The sequence below is a fragment of the Lepidochelys kempii genome, chromosome 2 (genome assembly GCF_965140265.1).
Source record: "Lepidochelys kempii isolate rLepKem1 chromosome 2, rLepKem1.hap2, whole genome shotgun sequence".
Lineage (NCBI taxonomy): Eukaryota > Metazoa > Chordata > Testudines > Cheloniidae > Lepidochelys > Lepidochelys kempii.
In genome coordinates this window covers 24,787,167-24,809,533 of record NC_133257.1, presented here as the reverse complement: position 1 = coordinate 24,809,533, position 22,367 = coordinate 24,787,167, and the positions used below count along the sequence as shown (strand labels likewise).

General features: G+C 39.8%; 1 protein-coding gene across 4 annotated transcripts in view; it reads left to right on the top strand.

The window, feature by feature from the left end:
- The window catches only part of COL14A1 (collagen type XIV alpha 1 chain), a 175,469-nt gene that overhangs the window by 98,845 nt on the left and 54,257 nt on the right, over window positions 1–22,367 (top strand). For all 4 annotated transcript variants that reach the window (XM_073330233.1, XM_073330232.1, XM_073330231.1 and 1 more), the window contains exons 29-36: window positions 1,544–1,708; window positions 4,107–4,145; window positions 4,350–4,488; window positions 8,453–8,595; window positions 11,191–11,300; window positions 12,856–13,014; window positions 19,771–19,848; window positions 20,130–20,216. In XM_073330233.1, the coding sequence (XP_073186334.1) occupies window positions 1,544–1,708; window positions 4,107–4,145; window positions 4,350–4,488; window positions 8,453–8,595; window positions 11,191–11,300; window positions 12,856–13,014; window positions 19,771–19,848; window positions 20,130–20,216 (920 nt within the window). The remainder of the gene's footprint in view (window positions 1–1,543; window positions 1,709–4,106; window positions 4,146–4,349; window positions 4,489–8,452; window positions 8,596–11,190; window positions 11,301–12,855; window positions 13,015–19,770; window positions 19,849–20,129; window positions 20,217–22,367) is intronic.

The following is a 22,367-nucleotide window of genomic DNA, read 5'->3' as shown; positions in this document are numbered from 1 at the left end:
GTGTGGTCTGCTGGATAGGACACTGGAATGGGAGTCAGGAGACCCGAGCTCTGTCGCTAGCTCTGCTTTGTGACCCTGGGCAAATCACTTAATCTCTCTGTGCCTTTGTTCCCCCTGTCTGTGTTGTCTGTTTAGATTGTAAACTGGTTGGAGCACGAACTGTCTCTAACTATATGTATGGACTGTGTCTAGCACAAAGGAGCCCTGATATTGGTTTGGGCCTATTGTAATACAGATAACAAGAATTATTACAGTAAAAGTCTGGTGTATTTGTGAAAGGAACGAGTTTCAGAGGTTGAAATTCTCGGTTAGGAAAGTCCTTCTACTGGCCATGGCATTATGTACAAAAATCCCTGCATTCAAAAATAAAACAATGTAAAACTTTAGAGAATACAAGTCCAATCAGTCCTCCTACTTCTTGTTCAGTCAATCATTCAAACAAGTTTGTTTACATTTGCAGAAGATTTGCCTGCTTCCTGTTTACAATGGCACTTGAAAATGAGAACAGGCACTGTTGTAGCTGGCGTGGCAAGATATTCACATGTCAGATGAGCTAAAGATGCATATGTCTCTTGAGGCTTCAACCACCATTTCAGAGGAATGTGTCCATGCTGATGACGAGTTTTGCTAGATAACGGTCCAAAGAAGTGCAGACCAACGCATGCTCATTTTCATTATCTGAGTCAGATGCCACCAGCAGAAGGTCAATTTTCTTTTTTGGTGGTTCGGGTTCTGTAGTTTCTGCATCTGAGTGTTCCTTTTTTACTCACTGAATTACTGAGTTACTCATTGAATGCATCCGATGAAGTGAGCTGTAGCTCACGAAAGCTTATGCTCAAATAAATTTGTTAATCTCTAAGGTGCCACAAGTACTCCTTTTCTTTTTACTCTTTTTAAGACTTCTGAAAGCATGCTCCACATCTTGTCTCTCTCAGATTTTGGAAGGCACTTCAGATTCTTAAATCTTGGGTCGAGTGCTGTAGCTATTTTTAGAAATTTCACATCGGTATCTTCTCTGCATTTTGTCAAATTTGTAATGAAAGTGTTCTTAAAACGAACAACATGTGCTGGGTCGTCATCCGAGACTGCTATAACATGAAATATATCGTAGAATGCGGGTAAAAAAGAGCAGGAGACATACAATTCTCCCCTAATGAGTTCAGTCACAAATTTAATGAATGCATTATTTTTTAATGAGCGTCATCAGCATGGAAGCATGTCCTCTGGAATGATGGCCGAAGAGTGAAGAGGCAAATGAATCTTTAGCGCATCTGGCACGTAAATATCTTGCGATGCCAGTTACAAAAGTGCCATGCAAACACCTGTTCTCACTTTCAGTGACGTAATTAAGAAGTGGTCAACATTATCTCCCGTAAATGTAAACAAACTGGTTTCGCTTAGCTATTGGCTGAACGAGAAGTAGGACTGAATTTTTCTACTTTTACATTTAGTCATGAAAGGAGCCAAAGGACATGGTATGTTTGTATTTGATTTCTGCTCTTCGAATGAACACATTACAAGAATATTTCCTTTTGTTTTATAGGTTTCAGCATTTTTGCTATTGGTGTGGCGGATGCAGATTATTCAGAATTAGTTAACATTGGCAGCAAGCCTAGTGAAAGACATGTCTTCTTTGTGGATGATTTTGATGCCTTCAAGAAGATTGAAGATGAGCTGATCACTTTTGTCTGTGAAACTGCATCAGCAAGTTAGCCATTTTGATTTGTATTTGTGCCTATGCAACATTCAATACCTGCTAAATAAGGAGTTTATTTATTCACTTTTCTATTCCAAAAATTCTATTTCCATTCCATTGAAACATACAGTGAGTTTTCTAATATCTCTATGGCTATCATTGCTACAATATTATTGTGGTACAAGACTAATCGGGTTCTGGTTGCAGTTATTCAGGGACCTCTGTTATACTGGTGTAAACCCAGAGTAATTCCACTGACCACAAAGAAGTTGCTCTGAATTTACAGCAGGGTAAATGAGAGCAGAATTTTGGTCTACAATTTTTAAATTACCTTTTATTTTCTACAGACCCTTAACCTATTCTGTGATTAGTGTTGACTAAACAGTCCTTATTTAAACAACATCTGTAAAATGCATTCCTCAGGGCCAAATTCTAGTATGTATATAGCACACAAATTGGAAAAGTTATAGCCCAAAGGGGAAGGGTGGAGCAGGACTTTCCTGCTATAATTCTGGCACCTCTCCAAAGTCATGGAGATGTCATTCTTCTAGACCCTCTATGACTAGAGGAAAGGAGGGACTTTCTGGGTCAGGGCCTAGTGGTCAGAGGGCATGATCCACGTTTCATACACACACACCCTCATTATGTTCCATTATATATATGCCTGGAAAATGGCATGTATGTAGCTGACATGAATATAGAGCTGCAATCTGCCAGAAGTGAATACACAAGAATGTTGCTTTCTTTGTATTCCGATGCATCCTTTTTTAAACCCTTACAATCTACTTCTTGATGGTTGCAGCTTCAACATTATGCATCATTAGTAGGGCCCTACCAATTTCATGGCCATGAAAAATGCATCATGGACCGTGAAATAAGACCTTTCCCGTGAAATCCGGTGTCCCCTTGTTCCTAGGAGCGCCCCAGAAATGTGGGGGTCCTAGCTCAGGCTGGGCTGCGGAGGGCAGGACGTATCCATCCCCTGCACAGCTGCTCTGGGGGGAGAGACCAGACCCACCTCTGGGTGCCTCCCTCTGCTGCAGGATGCTCTGGGACAGGGCAGCAGTCCCAAAGGTTCCTGCAACTGGAGGAGACTTTTGGGTTTGATCTTCCCTGTGCTGCTGGGAGCGCCCCAGCAATGGGGACTCCTAGCTCCGGCTGGGCTGGGGCGGGACGGGATTTGTCCATTCCCTGCACAGCTGCTCTGGAGGGAGGTGGGGGGAGATCAGACCCATCTCCACCTCTGGGAACCTTCTGTGGCTGCAGGAAGCTCTGTGATTGCTTCCTTCAGAGTCCAGCTCTGAAGGCAGCACAGAAGTGAGGATGTCAATCCCATGACCACCCTACAACAGGTTTGTGACCCCCCCCCCCTCATCTCCTCCCCTTTTGGGTCAGGGCCCCCATGACTACAACCATGAAATTTCAGATTTAAACATCTGAAAATGTGAAATTTACCAATTTTAAAATCCTGTGGCCGTGAAGTTGACCATAATAGACCATGAATTTGGTAGGGCCCTAATCATTAGACCAGAACTTTGCAAGCTCAGCAATATTATTGATTGGTCATTCAGGCCTACATTTTCAAAGGTGCCCTTTAATTTGGGGTGCTAGCCTGGAACACCTAGTGGTGCCACATGGGATGCTGTCAGGCTCTGGGCTCTAGGCTGTCATGCCTGGTGGTTGGAGTAGTGATTTGAATCCAAACAGAGTCAGGACCAGAAAGAGGGCAATGCTGAAACCAGGGTCTGGGGACAGGCTGTGGGTCAGAGTCGGGCAAAGATTCCATAGACAACCCAAATCAGGATTGTAATCTGAGTCTGGAAGCAGGCTGAAGGTCAAAGCTGAGTTGGAGTCAGTCCAAAGGTCTGGGGTTCAGAGGCAGGTGCAGGGCTGGAGCAGGTCAGGATCAGGGCTGGAGCACATTCAAATTAGGGCACAGACGAGGCTGGAACAAGGCTTGGACAAGGAACAGGGACAGGACTGAGGGTAGTCTGGAAGCCTAGAGAGTCAGTAACACCATGAGACAGCAGGAGGGTTCCTAGCCAAGTGGTGATCTTGTACAAACTTACTTGTGGTTCTGGCAGTAAAGGTGAAATATCTGTGCACTGGGGTCATCTGACTTGGGCCCTGCCCAGGGATATGCTGCTGCAGCATGCCTGAGAGTTGAGTCACTGCAGGCTCTGCTGGACGGGGATGAGTCCTAGCTGAGTGAGCAGCCATGGTCTAGCTGTGGGTTTGCCTCACAGATGCCCAGAACTAGATCTGTAGACCTCACTGTTTGCTGATTCTGCTGCAGACCTTTCCTGGGAGAGATTAGTTTAATTTTCTCTTTATAGGAAGAAATAAAACAGATATATTTTGAAGTATGTACTGCTCTTCTGAGTTTAAATATATTTTTAATTTTTTCCAGCCTGCCCATTGGTATATAAGGATGGCAACAGTTTAGCAGGTACAGTATTGTGATAATAGATTCTGCATTTATGTAATCGTTTTCATTTACTGAGATACACACCTGTAGGGAATAAATTACTTACTTTTGTTTATAACAACAGCTGTTAACCGCACGGTGATATGAAGCTCCTTTATGTAGTTCAGTTTGTCCCTTAACATAATGAATTTAAAGTGATACGTTCAGTATTTTTATGCTTTCCAGGATTTAAAATGATGGAAATGTTTGGTTTGGTTGAAAAGGAGTTTTCGACAGTAGAAGGAGTATCTATGGAGCCTGGTACTTTTAATGCTTATCCGTGTTACAGACTGCATAAAGATGCCTTGGTTTCTCAGCCTACCAAGTAAGTATTAATATATGTAAAAGGTCCTAGTGCCCCGTGCAAGACGCCACTCATTTTAGACTTAGCCTTTCCATGGCGGAAGAACATGGAGACCAACATGTTATTTCAATGTATGTTATAACGGCGAATAGCAAGAGTGTTTCATGGATACCCAAGTCCTGAACTAACTCCACTCCAATTTTTAGCTTCAGACATAAGCTACTTGCAGACAGGTGTCAATATGATGATTATCAATTTCGTGTATGCAAATTTAGGGCCAGATTGTGATAATTTACTCATGTTCAGTATTACTTAACTCTATGAATAGTCCCACTGTTTTTCAGTGGGATTTCTCATGGATAGTGCTACCCACTGGGAGGAAGAGTATCAGTCTACCCATGTGTTTAAATCCAGGATCTGCCATGCAGTTCAAGAATTAGGACTAGGTTCTGTGAAGAGGCACACAGGTGGAGGTAAAGAATCGCCCCTGGAGTACTTATTATCTTACTCCTTCAGAAGAAGGGTGATGGGAGGATCTTCTGACCTTCCCTTAATCCACGAGGACTCTGCTTCTTGTGCTATGCATGGTCCATGGCTCCTCTACATCCAGTTCCCCATACAGACACAGTGGACTAACAACACCACAGCAGAGGAAAGGAATGGATTAGCTTTTATATCTGGGTGCCAATTACTGGATTACACCCTGCAGAAATTAACTAGAAGCATTTATTGGTCTGAAATTAGTACAGAAGAACAATAGTTTTTCCACAAAGAAATAGTTTTAAACGTTTATGTTAGATACCTTCTTGGTGTTTATATGAAATTATCTTGTTTTGCCACAGTTGGGACTATACTCCTAGAAACTTTCTTATTGATGGCTTTCCCAATGTTTTGTTTGGCAGGGAGGCAGTTTGGTTGGAATCTACAGAGGTTAGCAGTTCATGCTTCTGCCCTCATTTGTTTTGCTTTATTATCTCTTCTGCTTTTCTATATGCTCTTCCCTTACCTCTCTGGCTACCTCAGCAGCACAGCTTTCCTGTTTGCTTCATTGTGTTTTCAACCCTTTGCACGGTATTGAGATTGTCTTTCTTTGTGTTGTTAAGGACTCCTTACAGGTATGGCTCAGGGATATCTTTTTTTTTTTTTTTCTCATCTCATCTGATCTCATTGTGACATTGAATATTATGGATATCTCTCCCTTCTCTGAGCACTGTATGCAAAAACTTGATGTCTTCACTGCACTCCCTCTTGGTTTCAGTTCTAGCTCTCCTTTTCCAATTTGGAATGCTGTAAGATTCTGTTTTTCTATCTATCTAGTTCTCCATATATTTTCTCCTTGGGGACCACATTCTTAGCTTCATCTTAGGTCATCACTTTTATTCTGTTCTATTGTACATCCGCCTTCCACTCAGTGTCTGAACCTTTTATTTTTCATTTACCAGCCTGTCTTGACTCTGTCAACTTCCACCAATGGTGTAATTTCTTACGCTGAATACTTTGAAGACCAAAGCTGTCCTCCTGACAAAATGGTCCTTTGTCATAGAATCATAGAATATCAGGGTTGGAAGGGACCTCAGGAGGTCATCTAGTCCAACCCCCTGCTCAAAGCAGGACCAATTCCCAATTAAATCATCCCTGCAGATGATTGTCTCTGACTTTACTGTCTCTTAACTCTGACTTTACCGTCACTTTCCTGAACTCAGATTTGAATTTGCTTTCCAAGCCAGAAATCCTGAAGAGACTCTTGGCCCCCAGTGTTTTATATTCTTTATATTCTTCATCTCCAATATATGTAAATCTGCCTGGGGTTTGAGTGCTGAATACACAATAGAAAACATGTTGCTGGTAAGGGCTTCAGAGAGTGGTTCTAAGAGCAGGACTTTGCCTAAGAATTGTGCACACACATACACAGAGAGAATGTACTAATGCATCCCATATGTGAATTGTACAGGTTATAATGATTATTGAATGCAATTTTTATGCTGTTTTCTTCCAAAAATAAGCACGGTATCCAAAAGCACACAATTTCCAAAGTAGCACTGGGACCAGTGGGAAGTTGGACTTATCAGTAACTTTTCCCCCCACATAAGGCATCTATACATGTTATGCAAATCAGACTCATAATTCATATTTCCACTTTAGAGCCAGCTAGTGCATTAATCCTGGACCTCTCATTTTTCTTTTGTCCCTGCTCAAGATTGGTCAAACAGAGCTTAAATAAAAGCTTAGAGTGTAGAATAACAAACCCAAGCTTTAGGAAATGAAATAAAATAACAAACATCTCTTCTATTATGAACATCCCTGCTCTTCTGAAAAAATTCTGGGAGGCTTTCAAAAGAGCTGAGTGAATAACTGATTTTTTGGTTTGATGACCAAACTGCAAATGGCAAAAGAAAATTCATTGTGGGTTAACCAAAACTGATTTGGGGGGGGAAGGGGGGGTTCTCAATTAAACTAAAAACTCAAAAAGAATAATAATTTTGCATTAAAACTCAAATGACTTTTTTTTTTTTTTTACATTTTTGGGCGAGTTTTACCCTTTTTAGTTTTTTTTTTAAATCTAACTAAATTTAGAAATGAAATGTCATTTCAAAACAAGACATCAAAACATTTCCTTTCAAAAATGTCAAAATGAACTATTTCAACTTCTTTGATTTTTTTTTTTAGTCAGCTGAAACTATTTGCCAAGTTCTACCCGAATTCATGAATAGTTTTCTTCGACTGATGAATGCATTTTTTTGGCAAATAAACTACCTACCAAAAAGTATCTGCCTATTTCTAGCTATCAGTAGATTTCAATTTTATATGTAAAATCCATTTTGACTGGACTGTTTAAAATTTTGGCTTCTATATTTATAAAATACATTCTAAATATAATTATAAAAGTTCCCAAAATAGTCTCTGTCACAAGTTAGTTGCTTATCTACCAATGGTTTAAAGGACATTGAACTAGAAAGGAAAGGTCCATTATAATGGGTCTTCCAACTCATTTATGTTTTCATCACATACTAAATTTAAGGTTTCAGAGTAGCAGCCGTGTTAGTCTGTATCCGCAAAAAAACCCAAACCAGTAGTACTTGTGGCACCTTAGAGACTAACAAATTTATTAGAGCATAAGCTTTCGTGGGCTACAGCCCACTTCATTGGATGCATTGAATGGAACATATACTAAGAAGATATATATATATATATATACATACAGAGAAGGTGGAATTTGCCATACAAACTATAAGAGGCTAATTAATTAAGATGAGCTATTATCAGCGGGAGAAAAAAAACTTTTGTAGTGATAATCAAGATGGCCCATTTAGACAGTTGACAAGAAGGTGTGAGGATACTTAACGTGGGGAAATAGATTCAATATGTGTAATGACCCAGCCACTCCCAGTCTCTATTCAAACCCAGGTTAATGGTATCTAGTTTGCATATGAATTCAAGCTCAGCAGTTTCTCCTTGGAGTCTGTTTTTGAAGTTTTCTGTTGCAGAATTGCCACCCTTAATTCTTTTACTGAGTGGCCAGTTTTGCATGTTATGATTCCCGATGTCAGACTTGTGTCCATTTATTTAATAGTATCAAAAATCTCACAAATGGATGCATTTAAAAAATGTAGCTTTTAATATAATTCATGGCTTGATCATAAATACCTTCAACTCCCATTGAACTCAGGATTAGGCCCTCAGTTTCTAAAATGAAACTCTTTTTTAGTTGCAGTTTTTAATCTCTGTTCTACTTTGTTATTTTAATTATCACTTCAAAAATGTAAAGCACCATCAAGTTTATAATTAAAATATTTGGAAAAATCCCCAGGTTAGCATTGTTCTAACTTATATCATGGTTGAGTAGATTCTACTAAGTGTAATGATGCCTGTCTCATATGGCTGCATGATCTTGATTTCAAAAGACAAGTCCAAAGTAATAAAGAATGCTTTTTAAATCAGCTTTACTGTGATTACTTCAGTGCACAGAATATTCTTTTTGTTACAGATACTTGCACCCAGAGGGGCTGCCTTCAGACTACACCATTACTTTTCTATTCCGTATACTCCCTGACACACCCCAGGAGCCATTTGCTCTGTGGGAGATTTTAAATGAAAAATATGAGCCACTTGTTGGAGTTATTTTGGACAGTAGGTATTTTATATCTTATGGCATGCTTTTTTGTCCCCTTGGGATGTGTGATTAAAAATAATGCTGAAACTAGGCATTGATGATGGTTTAAATAAAGAATGTATTAATAAAATAATTATCAACATATTGAAGCTGTGGGTCTCCAATGGATTTTCTATAGATAGAATCATATATTAATCTGAGCTGGAGTCAGTTGTTCAGATTTGGATTTTAGTTACTGGTGAAAATCTGGAGTAACTGTGAATTTACATGGGTGAAACTGAAATTTGAATCCTCCCAAGTTACTTTGAAAACTCACATTGATTTCAGTTGGCACTGGATCAGGGATGTAATAGAATTACTTTTTGATGTATGCCAATGAGATCAGGATATTTCTCAAGGCAGTGTTTCCTAGTGGATAGAGCACAGGACTAGGAGTCGGAAAACCATAGGACTATTCTGGCTCTGCCACTGGCCTTCTGAGTGACCTTGGGAAAGTCACGTCACATCTCTGTGTTTCAGATTCCCCATCTGTAAAACTGGGATAATGATGTAAAGTGCTTAGAGATCTACTGATGGAAAGAACGAGGCATTATTATTATTTAATTATTTATATTACTCCCATCACCAGAGTATAGGGGCACATCCCAAATATTTGAAAATGAAAATATCAGGAACATTCTTTCTTAGAAAATATAAGGCCCACATTTTTAAAGATATTTAGACATTGCTGGGCTCAGAATTGCAATGCCTAGCTGATTTAGAGCCTGTCTGATTTTCAAAGGGATTTAGGCACTTAGGACATTTAAGCTCTATAAATCACTTTTGAAAATCAGACTTAGTCCCCTAAATCAGTTAGGCAGTGCAACACTGGGCATTGCAGTGCCTAAATACCTTTAAAAATCTGGGCTCAGGTGACTTTCCCAAGATTACATAGGAAATCTGTGGTGGAGCAGGGAATTGAAGTCAGGTCTCTTAGGGGATATCTATATTGCAATTAGACACCCATGGTTGGCCTGTGCCAGCTGACTTGGGCTCATGGGGCTCAGGCTAAGGGGCTGTTTAATTACTGTGTAGATGTTTGGGTTTGGGCTGCAGCCCAAGCCCTGGGACCCTCCCACCTCTCAAGGTCCTACACCCCAGGCTCCAGCCTGAGCCTGAATGTCTACATCTCAACAGTTAAACAGACCCTTTGCCCGAGCCCCACTAGCCTAAGTCACATGGCATGGGCCAGCCGTGGGTGTCTAATTGCAGTATAGACATACCTTACAGGTCTAACCAATATGTTACCAAGTGCCACAATTGACAGTCAGATACAGCACGAATGTATGAAAGTTAGAAACCTTGTATGATGATTATGAAAGACACTGTAGCATTCCTCATTGTGTGTGCTGATCTCAGGTCCGTGATTAAGATTGTAGTCAAGAAGTAACCCAGTTCTCGCTATAAACTCTGTAAATGCTATAGACTCTAGCTATAAACCCAACTCTAGCTATAGATACAAAACAAGAATGCTTTCATGACTTCATAGAAACACCTGGTGCCTTGTAGTAGAGGCTAGCAGAATGTGATAGGCTTTTAGTGCTTTTTGCAAATCAATTCAAAACATCTTCTTTGATAGAATAGGCTGAAATCAGTGAGGATATTGAATATCATCTGGTCACAGAGCTCTGCTTGCACCTTTCATCTGGGTTACATCTATGGGACAGTTGGAATGGGGTTTTCAAAGGACCCTAACAGAATTTCAGTGGTAGTTGGGCACCTAACTAGAGTTAACTGGAGAAACTTTGACAGAACTATATTTCATCATAATATGCAATTCCATCCAAATCCAAACTCTTGGCAAAATTAGGTCAGTTTTGTCTGAGTTTTGTTTTGGAAGAAAAGCAAGAAAAAAGTTCTGACAATATCAAAACATACTGTTTTCGCGTTTTCAGAATGAAACGTTTTGATTTTTCATTTTGAAACCATATTTCTCTTTTTTGCATTATGTTATAGCATATTATAATATAATACAACATTTAAAAAATCAAAATTGAAAATTGAAAATTTTGATCAACCTGAGGCCATTTTTTTTTTTATATTTCTTTTATGGGGAATTTCAAAATTTTCAGTTTATGTTGCAATTTGGAACAAAGTCAGGTTTCAAAATCTTTTTCATAAAACAAAATTCTCATCTTCTGCACAGCTCTACACCTAACTCTTGTATGTTCTTTTGAAAATCCAAGTCTCGGAGAAGACTTATTCCAGGGGTATAATTCTGTAGCTGCTTCCAGTGAAGAATTCCAACTGACTCCAGTGGCTACATAACAGTGTAGCTGCAAATATGATGTATCAGAGGCACTATACATTGTAGCGATAAAGCATTGATTTAGAAAGTACTAATAACACAGCTTTTCCTTTCCTTAACCAGAATAAATAGCTGCATGATTTTCAGTTTGCGGAACATAAAATACAAATGATAACTCTGTAGACTGTAAGGTTTTTAGGGCAGGGACTGTCTTGAAAGTTTTGTCGTCTGTTACTAAGAACAGTGTTGGCTCTTACAAATAATGATGCACCTGTTTTTTCCTCTCACATTGAGATTTTCTCTCTCTCTCTCTCTCGTTGTACAGATGATGGTAAAACTCTGATTTTCTTTAATTATGACTACAAAGGGGATTTTCAAACTGTTACTTTTGAAGGCCCTGAAATAAAGAAAATATTCTACGGAAGTTTCCATAAGGTTAGTTATACTAACAGAAAAATGCATTTTAAGCATACAGAACAAAGGTTTTCGAGTTCCCTTTTTCACATTTTGAGGATTTCTTGTATACATTCCCCTTTTGTCAATGATTTCTTGTATTTTACAGCTTACAGGTCATCTACCAAACTCTGTTAAGAGAACAATTTGGCAATAATAGGTTCATGTATGTAAAGGATTTGTTTTATTGGTGTTGCTGGTAATATCAATCATGGTCTCATTCTTCATTATTATCTATTCACTTCTGTTTCTACCTATATTTTAAAATTGGTCAAATTCAGTGGTTTAGAATCGGTCGAAAAGTGATTTAGACAATAAATGGCTTTTCATTTGAAAACTGGAAAGTTTCACTGAAAAAGGAAAAATGCAGTTTTTAAAATTTTCTGCAAAAAATAATTGGCCGTTTTTGACCAATTCTATATGTATAATAGAGATGCACAAGGATGATCCTTTCATAGTCATTAAAGATCTCCTGGCACTTCCATAAGAATAGTGGTAGTAGCCTTGGTGTTCTGGCTAAGTTCTAATAGTTACCATGTTCCTAAAAGTCTGTAAATGAAGACACACATGACGTATTAAGATGGGGTTGTACTGCACATAGGAGTAAATAAATCCCTTTAATTATTCACTTTTATTTCTGGGGCTCAAATCTTTCATTAGGAAAAAAAGCACGTATATCTCGGCTGATTCCCCTGGCCTAGTTATGTTTGAAAGGCACAAGCGTGGGTGCCTTGCAATCATTTTGTGCCAGCTAGGTCTGAGCAAAGTGGCTACAAAGTTATTGTGTGGCTACTGCCCCTCCCTCCCAGGTGATACTCCCAGCACAGAGAGTCTTCCCCACTGCTCTGCCACACCTCTTCCCCCAAAAAGCTCCTGGCACAGATGGTGCCTCAAGGTGGGCTGTGTGTGTGGAAGGTGCAGGATGGGTTGTGACTGGAGCAATCCTGTGTGCTGGGTACTGCCCAGCTGTCTCAAGGCCCGTTAATGTTGGACGGCAAGGTGAAAGATAACGCAGCTCTCGAGGCAGTGTGGTGAGGCTTGTGCTGCTACTTCCTGTGCTTTCCTGTTCCGTGACTCACTAGGGGATTTTGATCTTGTAATGTAAAACTTTCACACTGATTTTATTTGACAATTTCATCCAAATTTAGTAAATTTTACTACTATTTCTGGTAGAGTCCATTTGTCTTTTGTAAATCTGCAAAACATTTTGGGTGAAAGACAGTCCTGTGCGACAGGCTCAGAAAAGGCCTGCGCACCACTAAGTAGCACAAAAATCAAGGGCTCAGTGGGACTTAGATGGCGAATAATCCTTGTATTGGCCCTTTGCACCGGGGTGAGAAGATGGCCACCTGCTCACAGAGATTCCATAGGCAGAAAAAGAGGCTTAATTCATTGAATGGATTATCTTCTATGCATTATTTGCTCAGCTCCACTAGCTAACATAACATCAACTCATTTTAAAAATGCTCACTGTGTCTGGTAACCCATATTCCTTAGTCTCCTCTCTGTGTATTTGAATATCTTTACTTTTGCCTAGTTACATGTTGTTATCAGCAAGACTACAGCCAAAATTATTGTTGACTGCAAGCAAGTGAGTGAGAAGACAATTAATGCAGCAGGGAATATTACTTCTGATGGGATAGAAGTGCTAGGAAGAATGGTCAGATCCCGAGGACAAAGGGACAACTCTGCACCAGTAAGTGAAACAAAGGCCATTTTTAAACCATAATAGAATTCTTAAAGTTGAGCATGCAATATCCACAAATTTGTGGTTTTAGCGGAAACAGGAAGAGCTGAGCTAGGACACAACAGAGTTACAATGTTATAGAAATTCTGTGAAAACCTGTTATAAACTTCAATCTAGGCAAAACCATTTTGATTAATGATCTCCACAACTAATTTTTCACTCACACACACATTTAGAAGTGAGTCTTCCTGTGGAAGGTATTGTGCAGGAAGGGATGGTTGTTGCCCGAAATAACCCTCATTACACAAGTTAACAATATGCATAACTTGTGGGTCCCAAATCATTTAAACATGATTATCAGTGATCATTCTGAACATCCCTGTGTGTGTAATCCCCCGTGTCCTTTAATGTTTGCCTGGCCTTAGGCTTGCTTCCTATTAATTTTATATAAATGCTTTGGTTTTACACAGACTGTCTCCATGGGCGCCTTTCCCAGCATTCCTAGCTCCTTTAAAAATAGTAAACATTCAAGTACTTAAAAATATAAATGATCTTCCAGAATCTGAAGAAGTATATTGGGTCCTTCCCTCCACTCACTTCCCCTTCTCCTTAGAATCATAGAATATCAGGGTTGGAAGGGACCTCAGGAGGTCATCTAGTCCAATCCCCTGCTCAAAGCAGGACCAATCCCCAACTAAATCATCCTTTGTGGTGCCTGCCCCCACGCAGAGCTGAGCGGCTACCAGAGCCTTCAGCAATCTCCCATTGTCTCTGCTGGTGTCCAGGGGGAAGGAATGAGTCCCTGCCGATGTCAGGTGCAAGAGTACAGGCATTCCTTTGCTCTCTGATGTCACGTAGGCAGGACTGTGAAGGTGCTTCTGGAGATTACCTGTCACAAGACCCCCTGCTCAGGGATCTTGCTTTCCCAAACACAGTAATCAATCTCCTTATCCCACAAAACAGCTCAGAGTCCAGACTGTTGACATCGTCAGGGTTTCTGAGGCAGTAAAGATTCCCCCACCCAGCCACTACCACTCTGGAGTCATTGTAACCAAGGTTTGGGAAGGTGCAGTTGGAGTCTGCAGGATCTCAGGGTTGCAGGGATGGTTCTGCCCCCTGGAGGTGTTACTGCTTCATCTCTCAGCCCATGTGGCTGGGCAGGAGGGGTCCATTTGGGGCTTAGTGCTCTGAGGCGGAGTGGGTGGGTAGTTCCACTCCATGCTGGCATAAAATTGTGACATTCTCAAATCAGACACAAGTATAGAATCAAAATTTCCATCTACTAAGAACAGAACAAGTTCTACAAGGCATTTTAATCCAAAGGTAGGCAGGCCTGACTTTTAGCTAGCTTCCCGGTTCTGGACCTGATCCTCAGCTGGTGTAAATCAGCATAGCTGCCTTGACGCCAATGGAACTCCACTGATTTACGCTGGCTGAGGATCTGGCCCTCTGTATCTGATTCCCACTAGGTCTTGCTCCATGCCAACCTTAACATATATGCAGAGTCCTTGGATGTTTTCAATTAATAAGTATTGATACTAATACTGCTTCATTAAGGGTAACAGTAGGGATCCCAGAAGCTGAATGTTCTTGGTTGTTAGGTTCTCATCCCAATTTAAATTGAGCAGATGTTTACATATATTTTTAATCTGCTTTTCTCCATTGCAAATTATTTTTTTAAATGACCTGGGGAGGGAGTCATTTTTAAATAATCGATTTATATCTAAGTTTTATCCGTATCTGTCCAAATCTTCTGAAATGGACATTCCCTTTGGGTGAGGTCCTGGCCCTTTTAAATCAATATGAGTGTTACTATTGGCTTCAGTGGTGCCAGGATTTCACCATTTGTCTTCTACAGTTGGATTTAGTTGTTGGAGGGGAAAGTTTGTGGGGCATGGAAGTATATCAACTTATCAGCTGTATAATCAACTCAGTGCATTCTCTTTGAACTGTCTTGACCTTGAACCCAAGGCTTGGTTTGAATGGGACTGAGGTTCGTATTTAAAATTTATCACTTCTGATTGTATTTAAAAATTCAGTCCAGTCAAAAATATATTTACCCAAAGAATAGATTTCTGTGGGGGAAAAAAGAGTCTTTAGGCTTCAAGCTTATGGATGATGATTACTGAATATCTTGCCTCTAAAGACAATTAAACAGAACAACCTTTGTGGCCACATTCCAGTAGTAACAGACAAAGGCAAACTCAGAAAAGTTTGGAATTAAAGAGGTCTTTGTAGGGAAAGAAATGGTGGCTTTTGTTGGAATCTATAAAAGATAAGTCATTCAACAAGCAACCCACTCACTGAAAAATTTAGTTGTGTTCAAATGGAAAACATGGCAACTTACAGAAGACTGTAATCATTCAGCTCAACACATAATTTCTTTTCTTATTAATATTATCTAATCGGTCCCTAATGTGTGTGTTTATATGTGTATATATGCCCCTGTAGACAACAGCAAGAAAACGTCCAATCACCAGTTTTTAAAGGTCCAGGTCTCACCCTCTTCTTCATGCTGAGTAGCAGTTATCTAAGCAGTCCTATTAAGAGAGGAAGGTTGGCCTTGTGGTTAAATGCACTGGACTGGGACTCAGAAGACTGTGAGTTTGGGCAAGTCACTTAGATCTAGATCAAGGGTATTTAGATACCTCAGTCCCATTTTCAGTTTAAATCAATGGAAGTTAGGCATTTAAATACCTTTGAAAATCTGAGCCTTAGAGCGTGTCTTCATTGACAGTCAACATCAGGGCACTCTCTAGTCAACTCCGGTATTCCATTTCTCCGAGAAGATTAAGGTAAATTGACGGGAGAGCATATCCCGTCAACGCAGCATGGTAAAAACACCATGGTAAGTTGACCTAAGCTACATCAAATCCAGCTACGTTATTCACGTAGCTGGAGTAGCGTAACTTGTGTTGACTTACCCTGGTAGTGAAGACAAGCCCTTTGTCTCGCTCTACCTCAGTTCCTCAGTGTAAAATGGGGATAATAATACTTCCCCACATCAGAAGAGTATTGTGAGGAGAAACTCTCAAATGTTTCTATGGCAATGCATGCTAGGTAAGTGCCTCATAATGCTGAAGCCTCACCTTATGTGAAGGAACTAGGTCTTATGAATTAGAGTAGAATTCTCAGGAGTGTCAAATTGATTTAAGAGCACAAGTTCCATTGATAGCCAATTAGCTAAGTGTGTCAGCACTTTTGAAATCTCCACCCATAACAAATTAATAATACTTTTGTTTTCCTTTGCCAATAAGAGGAAAATGGTGGCACTAATTCAAGAGAATCCAGCATTAGGAAGACTAAACTGACCCTGGACGATTTTGAGCCAAATCCTAAAAAAATAGCAAAGTATTAAACACTCTGGAGCTTTGACCATTAAAATAAGCAACACATTCAAGTGTCAGCATTACTGAAATAGAGCCAAGATTAATTTACTGTATATGTTACAGGTACAGTAACAGTACAGTAACTACTGTAGTAAAACCTTGTGCATGTGTAACCCACTCACCTCCTGGGGGTGGTGCTCTGTCCCATCTAGTGGCACTGAGACCACTTAGAGAGAGAGAAAGAGATTAATGAGTCTGCTCTACAGCCTTAGCTAACAGCCAGTTGTCTTTTAGTTTATGCAGTAGAGGCTCATGCACTAAGCTTCAAAGGTCCCCAGGTTGATCCCACCTGCCAACGACGGGGGTCTGTCAGTGTTACACATGAACAATGAGAATGTCTGGTTACAGCTGTGGACTAGTTGGTTTTGCACAGGATTTAGGGATTTCAAAATTTGATTTAATTCTAAATTGGAACAAAAATTGAAAAATTTGAAATTGTCCACAAAAGAAATCTCAAAACATGTTAGTTTCAGGTTGATCAAAACATTTTGTATCAGCAAAATCTAAATGTTTTGTTCTAATTTCATCTTTTAAAAATGTATTGTATAATACACAATATAATATAAAATTTAAAAAATTCAAAACAAAAAATCAAAGCTTTCATTCTGAAAATGTCAAAACATCTTGTCAGAACTTTTCCCCCCGTTTTTTCCTTAAATAAAATTCCAGTGAAATTGACTCAATTTTTAAGCATTTTGAAATAACTGCATATTTCTACAGAATATGGTTTCATTGACGTTTCTGTGACCAGCTCTTAGAATAGTATCCTGGAGCTTTGTAAGCTGTCATATAATTGAGCCCTCCGGTGGGACTGAATGAACTGGACTGTTCATTTCGGCCCTAGCCTGTTGTTTGTTCACCTAACACCTTGCAACTGCTATATGCTATGCATTTTCTATATTTACTCTGTGTGTCAATGTATATGGATTGTAAAAAGATAATTGCAATAGGGTTATCTGATCTAAAACAACTTTAGGCTGCAATCCTTCACTGAGTTCAGCACAGGCAGACTCTTGTCTCCATGGCTCTGCTTGCAGGATCGGAGCTTTGGGAGGCTAAAATGCTATGAATGCAGAGAGCTATGAATAAATGTTTAACAGCAGCAAGGAAAGCTTTGTTAAGTAATTTAGCTTGAATCAGAAGAATCAACCCACATATGTAACATTTTAAAATCAGAATACTGACTCATTCAGTATTTAAATGAACACAATAAAGCAATTCAGATAACTGTTTCTACTTATTCCTTATTTTACAAGAAAATATTTTATCACTGTGGATTTATGGATTGTTTAATCTGGAGAAAGTGAAAGAATGTGTATGCATATGTAGAGGAGAGAGTATAATATGTGATATATAAGAAGTGGCGTGTGTATGAATCTCAAACACACACACACACACACACACACAGTTCATTTTAGTACCCTTCGATATGATTTAGTTTTAAGTAAATCTTTCCATTCACAAAGAAATCATAGTTCGACCCAATCTCCGTACTGGCAATGAAACAATGTCAGTGAAACCTTTAAATAATGTGTCTGGTTGAAATTAATAGGTAGCAGTAGCACGAGGTTTCTGCAACATATAAAAGTATTTCAACTTTAAAACTTAGGTCCTGGTCCATCAGATGCTTACAAACACACTTACCTTTACTGAAGTGAGTACTTTTGTTGAAGTCCATGGGGCTATTCATGTGAACGTCTGCTAAGAGCCATGCACATGAGCTACCGGCCATGTGAGATTTTAGTAGGACCAATCAGGTGAGCAAAGCCACCCGTATGGGCAAATGCCCACAGAACTGGGCCCTTAGGGAGTAGTGAAAGGAATACGCAATTTTAGACCATTGTATCTAGACTTGGATTGCAATTTTTATGAACAATATTATTTCTCAGTCTGTGCACTGATTCATTATTGATGACACAGTGTGACATTTCTAAACTCCATTCTTGTGCCATCGGGACCCTTTTTGTTTTCCACTACTGTATGATCACACAAGGAAAGAAAATTTAAAAAAAGAACAGGATTTGTTGGTGAGAAGAAATAGTATCATCTTCAGGAGGAACCTTTCTGAGACCTATCTTTGCATTTAACGAAGGGTTTTCATTCTGTTTCTACAGTTCATTTACTTTCTCTTATATATTTTTCCGGTATTTTCATCATTTTACACAGTCGATGACTTCTGTATTAAATCAGCATTTTCTGTACCATTTTAAAATGTATTGTGGTGTGGCGAACTTTTGTATTTAGGCTATATCCTGGTGTGCAAGCCCATTTAAGATTGCCTCTTCCCGACTTAGCTAGAGAGGTGAGGTGTTTGATTGGGCTGGCAGGGGAATGGCCACCTTCTGGGGTCCCGGTTGGAGGGCAGTGTGCTCTCTGTTACCACTTTCCCCTTCCTTTTTCCTGTCTCCCCACCCAGAACACTGTAGAGTGGGGCTTGGGCTGGGGAGAGTGGAGCAGAAGTTCCACCTCCTTTAACCCCCATTGGCCAATTCGGGGAGGTAAGGAAGCCAAATGGCCCCACCAAACCCACCCTCTCATGTGTTAAGCACTCCTGGACACACATCAGCCATTCTTGGTTCTGAAAGCAGTCCCAACCCCTTTGCCATATAGATGGGGTAGCCATTAGAGCTGGGTTTCCAGGCTTGCAGTAAGTTTAACCCAATCATTTTAGTGGGTCAGGAAGGAATTTTTCCCTCTTTGTGTGTGTTTTTGGCAAGATGTCTGGTGATGTGTTTTGTTGTTGTTGCTTTTCTCATGGTATCCTGAGCCCTGGTAGCTGGGGATAATAAGGATTGAAAAGAGTTAATTTAAAAAATAAAATAAAACTAGAAGTGGTAATAAATGTCACTAAATATTGTCACAACTTGTGGCAGGTGTGCAGTGCAAGTAAAAGGCTTCAGGGGAACAGGTTCCAGAGTAAATCTGAGCATGGGACCTGTGAGGTCAGAGGAAGTATTTAGTTTTTACAGGTTTCAGAGTAGCAGCCGTGTTAGTCTGTATTCGCAAAAAGAATGTTTGTACAAACAGAGCTCCTTCTTGATTGTAGCCTCATTCCCCCTTGAGGGGGGAGGGTGGTGGGTTGCAGCATGGGGCTGAATTGGGAATTCAGAAGCAGGAGTGGGCATGATGCCATTCAAGCCCATAGTGGTCCCAATTAAAGCCTGGTATTTTGGACAGGGTGGTCAACCACACTCCCCTCCCCCCATTTTTATATTAAAGTTGGTACAGTTGTGACCTGCTGCTTTAAATCTACTCACGTGTCTCTGTCATCAGTCTCCTGTGTGCCCTGATCAATGCCCCCCCCCTTTGCAGTGGCTCCCCTTTTCACTGAACTTCTAACAGACACGTTGAATTTTATTCCTTTTTTTCCAAACAGTTCCAGTTACAGATGTTTGACATTGTTTGTACCACCTCCTGGGCCAATAGAGACAAATGCTGCGAACTTCCTGCCTTGGTAAGAATCCCTTTTTTTAAAACTACCATCGTACCTTTTTTTTTCTTGCATCAAGACCAAATACTTTTGCAATTTTCCTCATGAAATCAATAGGTGGGATTTTCAAAAGGACCTAATTGTCTTTGGAGCAAGAGTCCGATTGAAATTCAATGGGTCTCATGCTCCTAAATTATTTAGGAGCTTTTGAATTTTCCTTTCAATATTTGTTGTCTTGATCTATAAATTCTCAGCTGTTGAATTTATATTTTGAATACAGACTTACTATTTTGCTCTCTTCTCAGAGAGATGAGGAAAGTTGCCCATCTCTTCCTCATTCTTGCTCCTGTTCCGAATTTAGCAAAGGACCACTCGGACCTCCCGGACCACCGGTAAGCGTTTATTCATGTTTGTACTCAGATGTACCAGATACTCCACTCTTCAGTCTTATTTGCTGGGAAAAAGGGATACACTGTACTGTTTTAGTTATTACAATTAATTACAGCTGGCAGAGAGATGCATATTCACTCCACTTAGCTAGTGAAGACCTCATGCAGTAGCTTTAAAAAACTAACCCTATTAGTGAACCAAATTCTTATCGTATAATCCAACTGCAGGGCAGTAAGATTGACTGTATTTGTTCTGTTTGTACAGCAGTTAGCAGAGTGCAGTCCTGTCCATGACTAGGGCTCCTAGGTGCTACGGTAATACAAATAATAATATGTCAATTTGTAGAAACTTTGATTTCTGTCTCTAGAGTCAAGAGACATGCTATGCAAATGCCACCCATTTGCCACTTTTTTTTAAACCACCATAGTGTTATCTGAATGCTTTCTAGTACACACGTTTAAATACACCTTGGAATCTAGCTTTCTGAAACACCTGATCAGTAACAATATGCATATGAATTAAAGGCCAGATTGTGCCTGGCCCTTAGGAGGATTCAGAGAGTGTGAGGCAGGGAGTTGAAAGAAGCCTTTCCCACCTTGCATGGCCTGGATTAGAGCTAAACTCTTTTGCAGTCTCTCTGCTTGGAGGAACTTAAGGACTGTTCCTCTTGTGGTTCATCTTGTCCACAGGGACACAAAAGGGGTACATGACCCTGCCCTCCTTCCACATCATCTCAGACCAGGCTGGACGCACTTCTAAAACATGGTGCAACCTACAGTCTCCCTTGTATCAAGCAGATCAGAGAGAGAGGGTGGTTCAATGTCTCCCTAAAATCTCTGTGGTGCTCTTACTCAGGCCAGTGGCTAAATGCTACAATTCGGCCTCGGTTGGCTGATTTTTAGCAGTTTAAAAATATTAATTCTAGTTTGCAATGATGGGATTTTTTTTTCTTTACCAGTGTCCCTAACAAATTTACACAACAGTTGGATGTGCTTTTTCTTTTAAACCTGCAGTGTAAACCTGTATGATTAGCTTCATAGGACTGGCACTAAGTTTACATAGAGATTTTCATGTAAATTGAGGACCTCAGGTTTGGAATTCATGAATACATTTATGCGAACACAGAGAGATATAGATGATATATAATCACATTGTAAAGGGACAGAGAAAAAGGATAAGGGAGAAGAGCTGTTGTGATTAAGTAAAAAATGTTGACTCAGGAAGGAAAATAGTTTTCTGAAAAGCCTTGAGTGCACAAATCAGACTAGACACTGGACAGGCCCAACTTGCATTTTAGACAGATGCACCGCATATCCAAGCCGACACTTATGCTGGCAGCATCTTGGGGGTTAATCTTTTTACAAGAATGAACTGTTCTTGAACATGTTTTCTGTGTCTGAGCAGCCAGAGTTCATTTCAAGTGGATACAGGAATCCAGTCAAAATTCTAATTATTTTAAGGACAATATGATTTTTATCTTGTAGTCCTTCAGTGGTGTCAGTGGGAGTGATAAGTGTGAAAGGACTGCTAAACTAGCCCCTAAGGGCTGTAATTATCTGACACTACTGCAGGCTTTTTCAAGAAATCCTTTCACCTGATGGGATTTTTGCATTCAAGTGGAATCAATTCTAGCTAGGATTCTAGGATGAAATTAATCCCTGCCATGACTCCATGGTGGCCCCTGAACTTTACAGAAACATGCTTCTTTTCAACATTGGTAGGCATTTTTCTTTCACTGTTGTTTTTCACTCCTACAAAATGTGCCTCTTATGGTGGCTAGTGAATCAAAATTGTATTGCCACATGTATTGTTAGAGTATACCAGGCCAATGACATAATACAGAATATGTTCTGGGTAAGTCATTTCTTTCCTTTTAATAATCCAGTGCTTTAGAATAACTCTGATGTTTAGTGGTTTATCTAAAATCATCCATTTTAATTTACTCTATTTTATTGTCATTAATTTAGTCTATTTTATTTTGTACTGTGTATCCTTTTCTTTCCCATATGTCTCATGTATAATATTTTAAGATGCCTATGGTAGTGGTATCTACATTTTTAATAACCAGTAACCCAGTCATTTTGCACCTTGTGAGTGAAGTAAATTTTAGCTTGGCATTTAAAAAAGTAACTGTGTGAGTCCTCTCAATTATC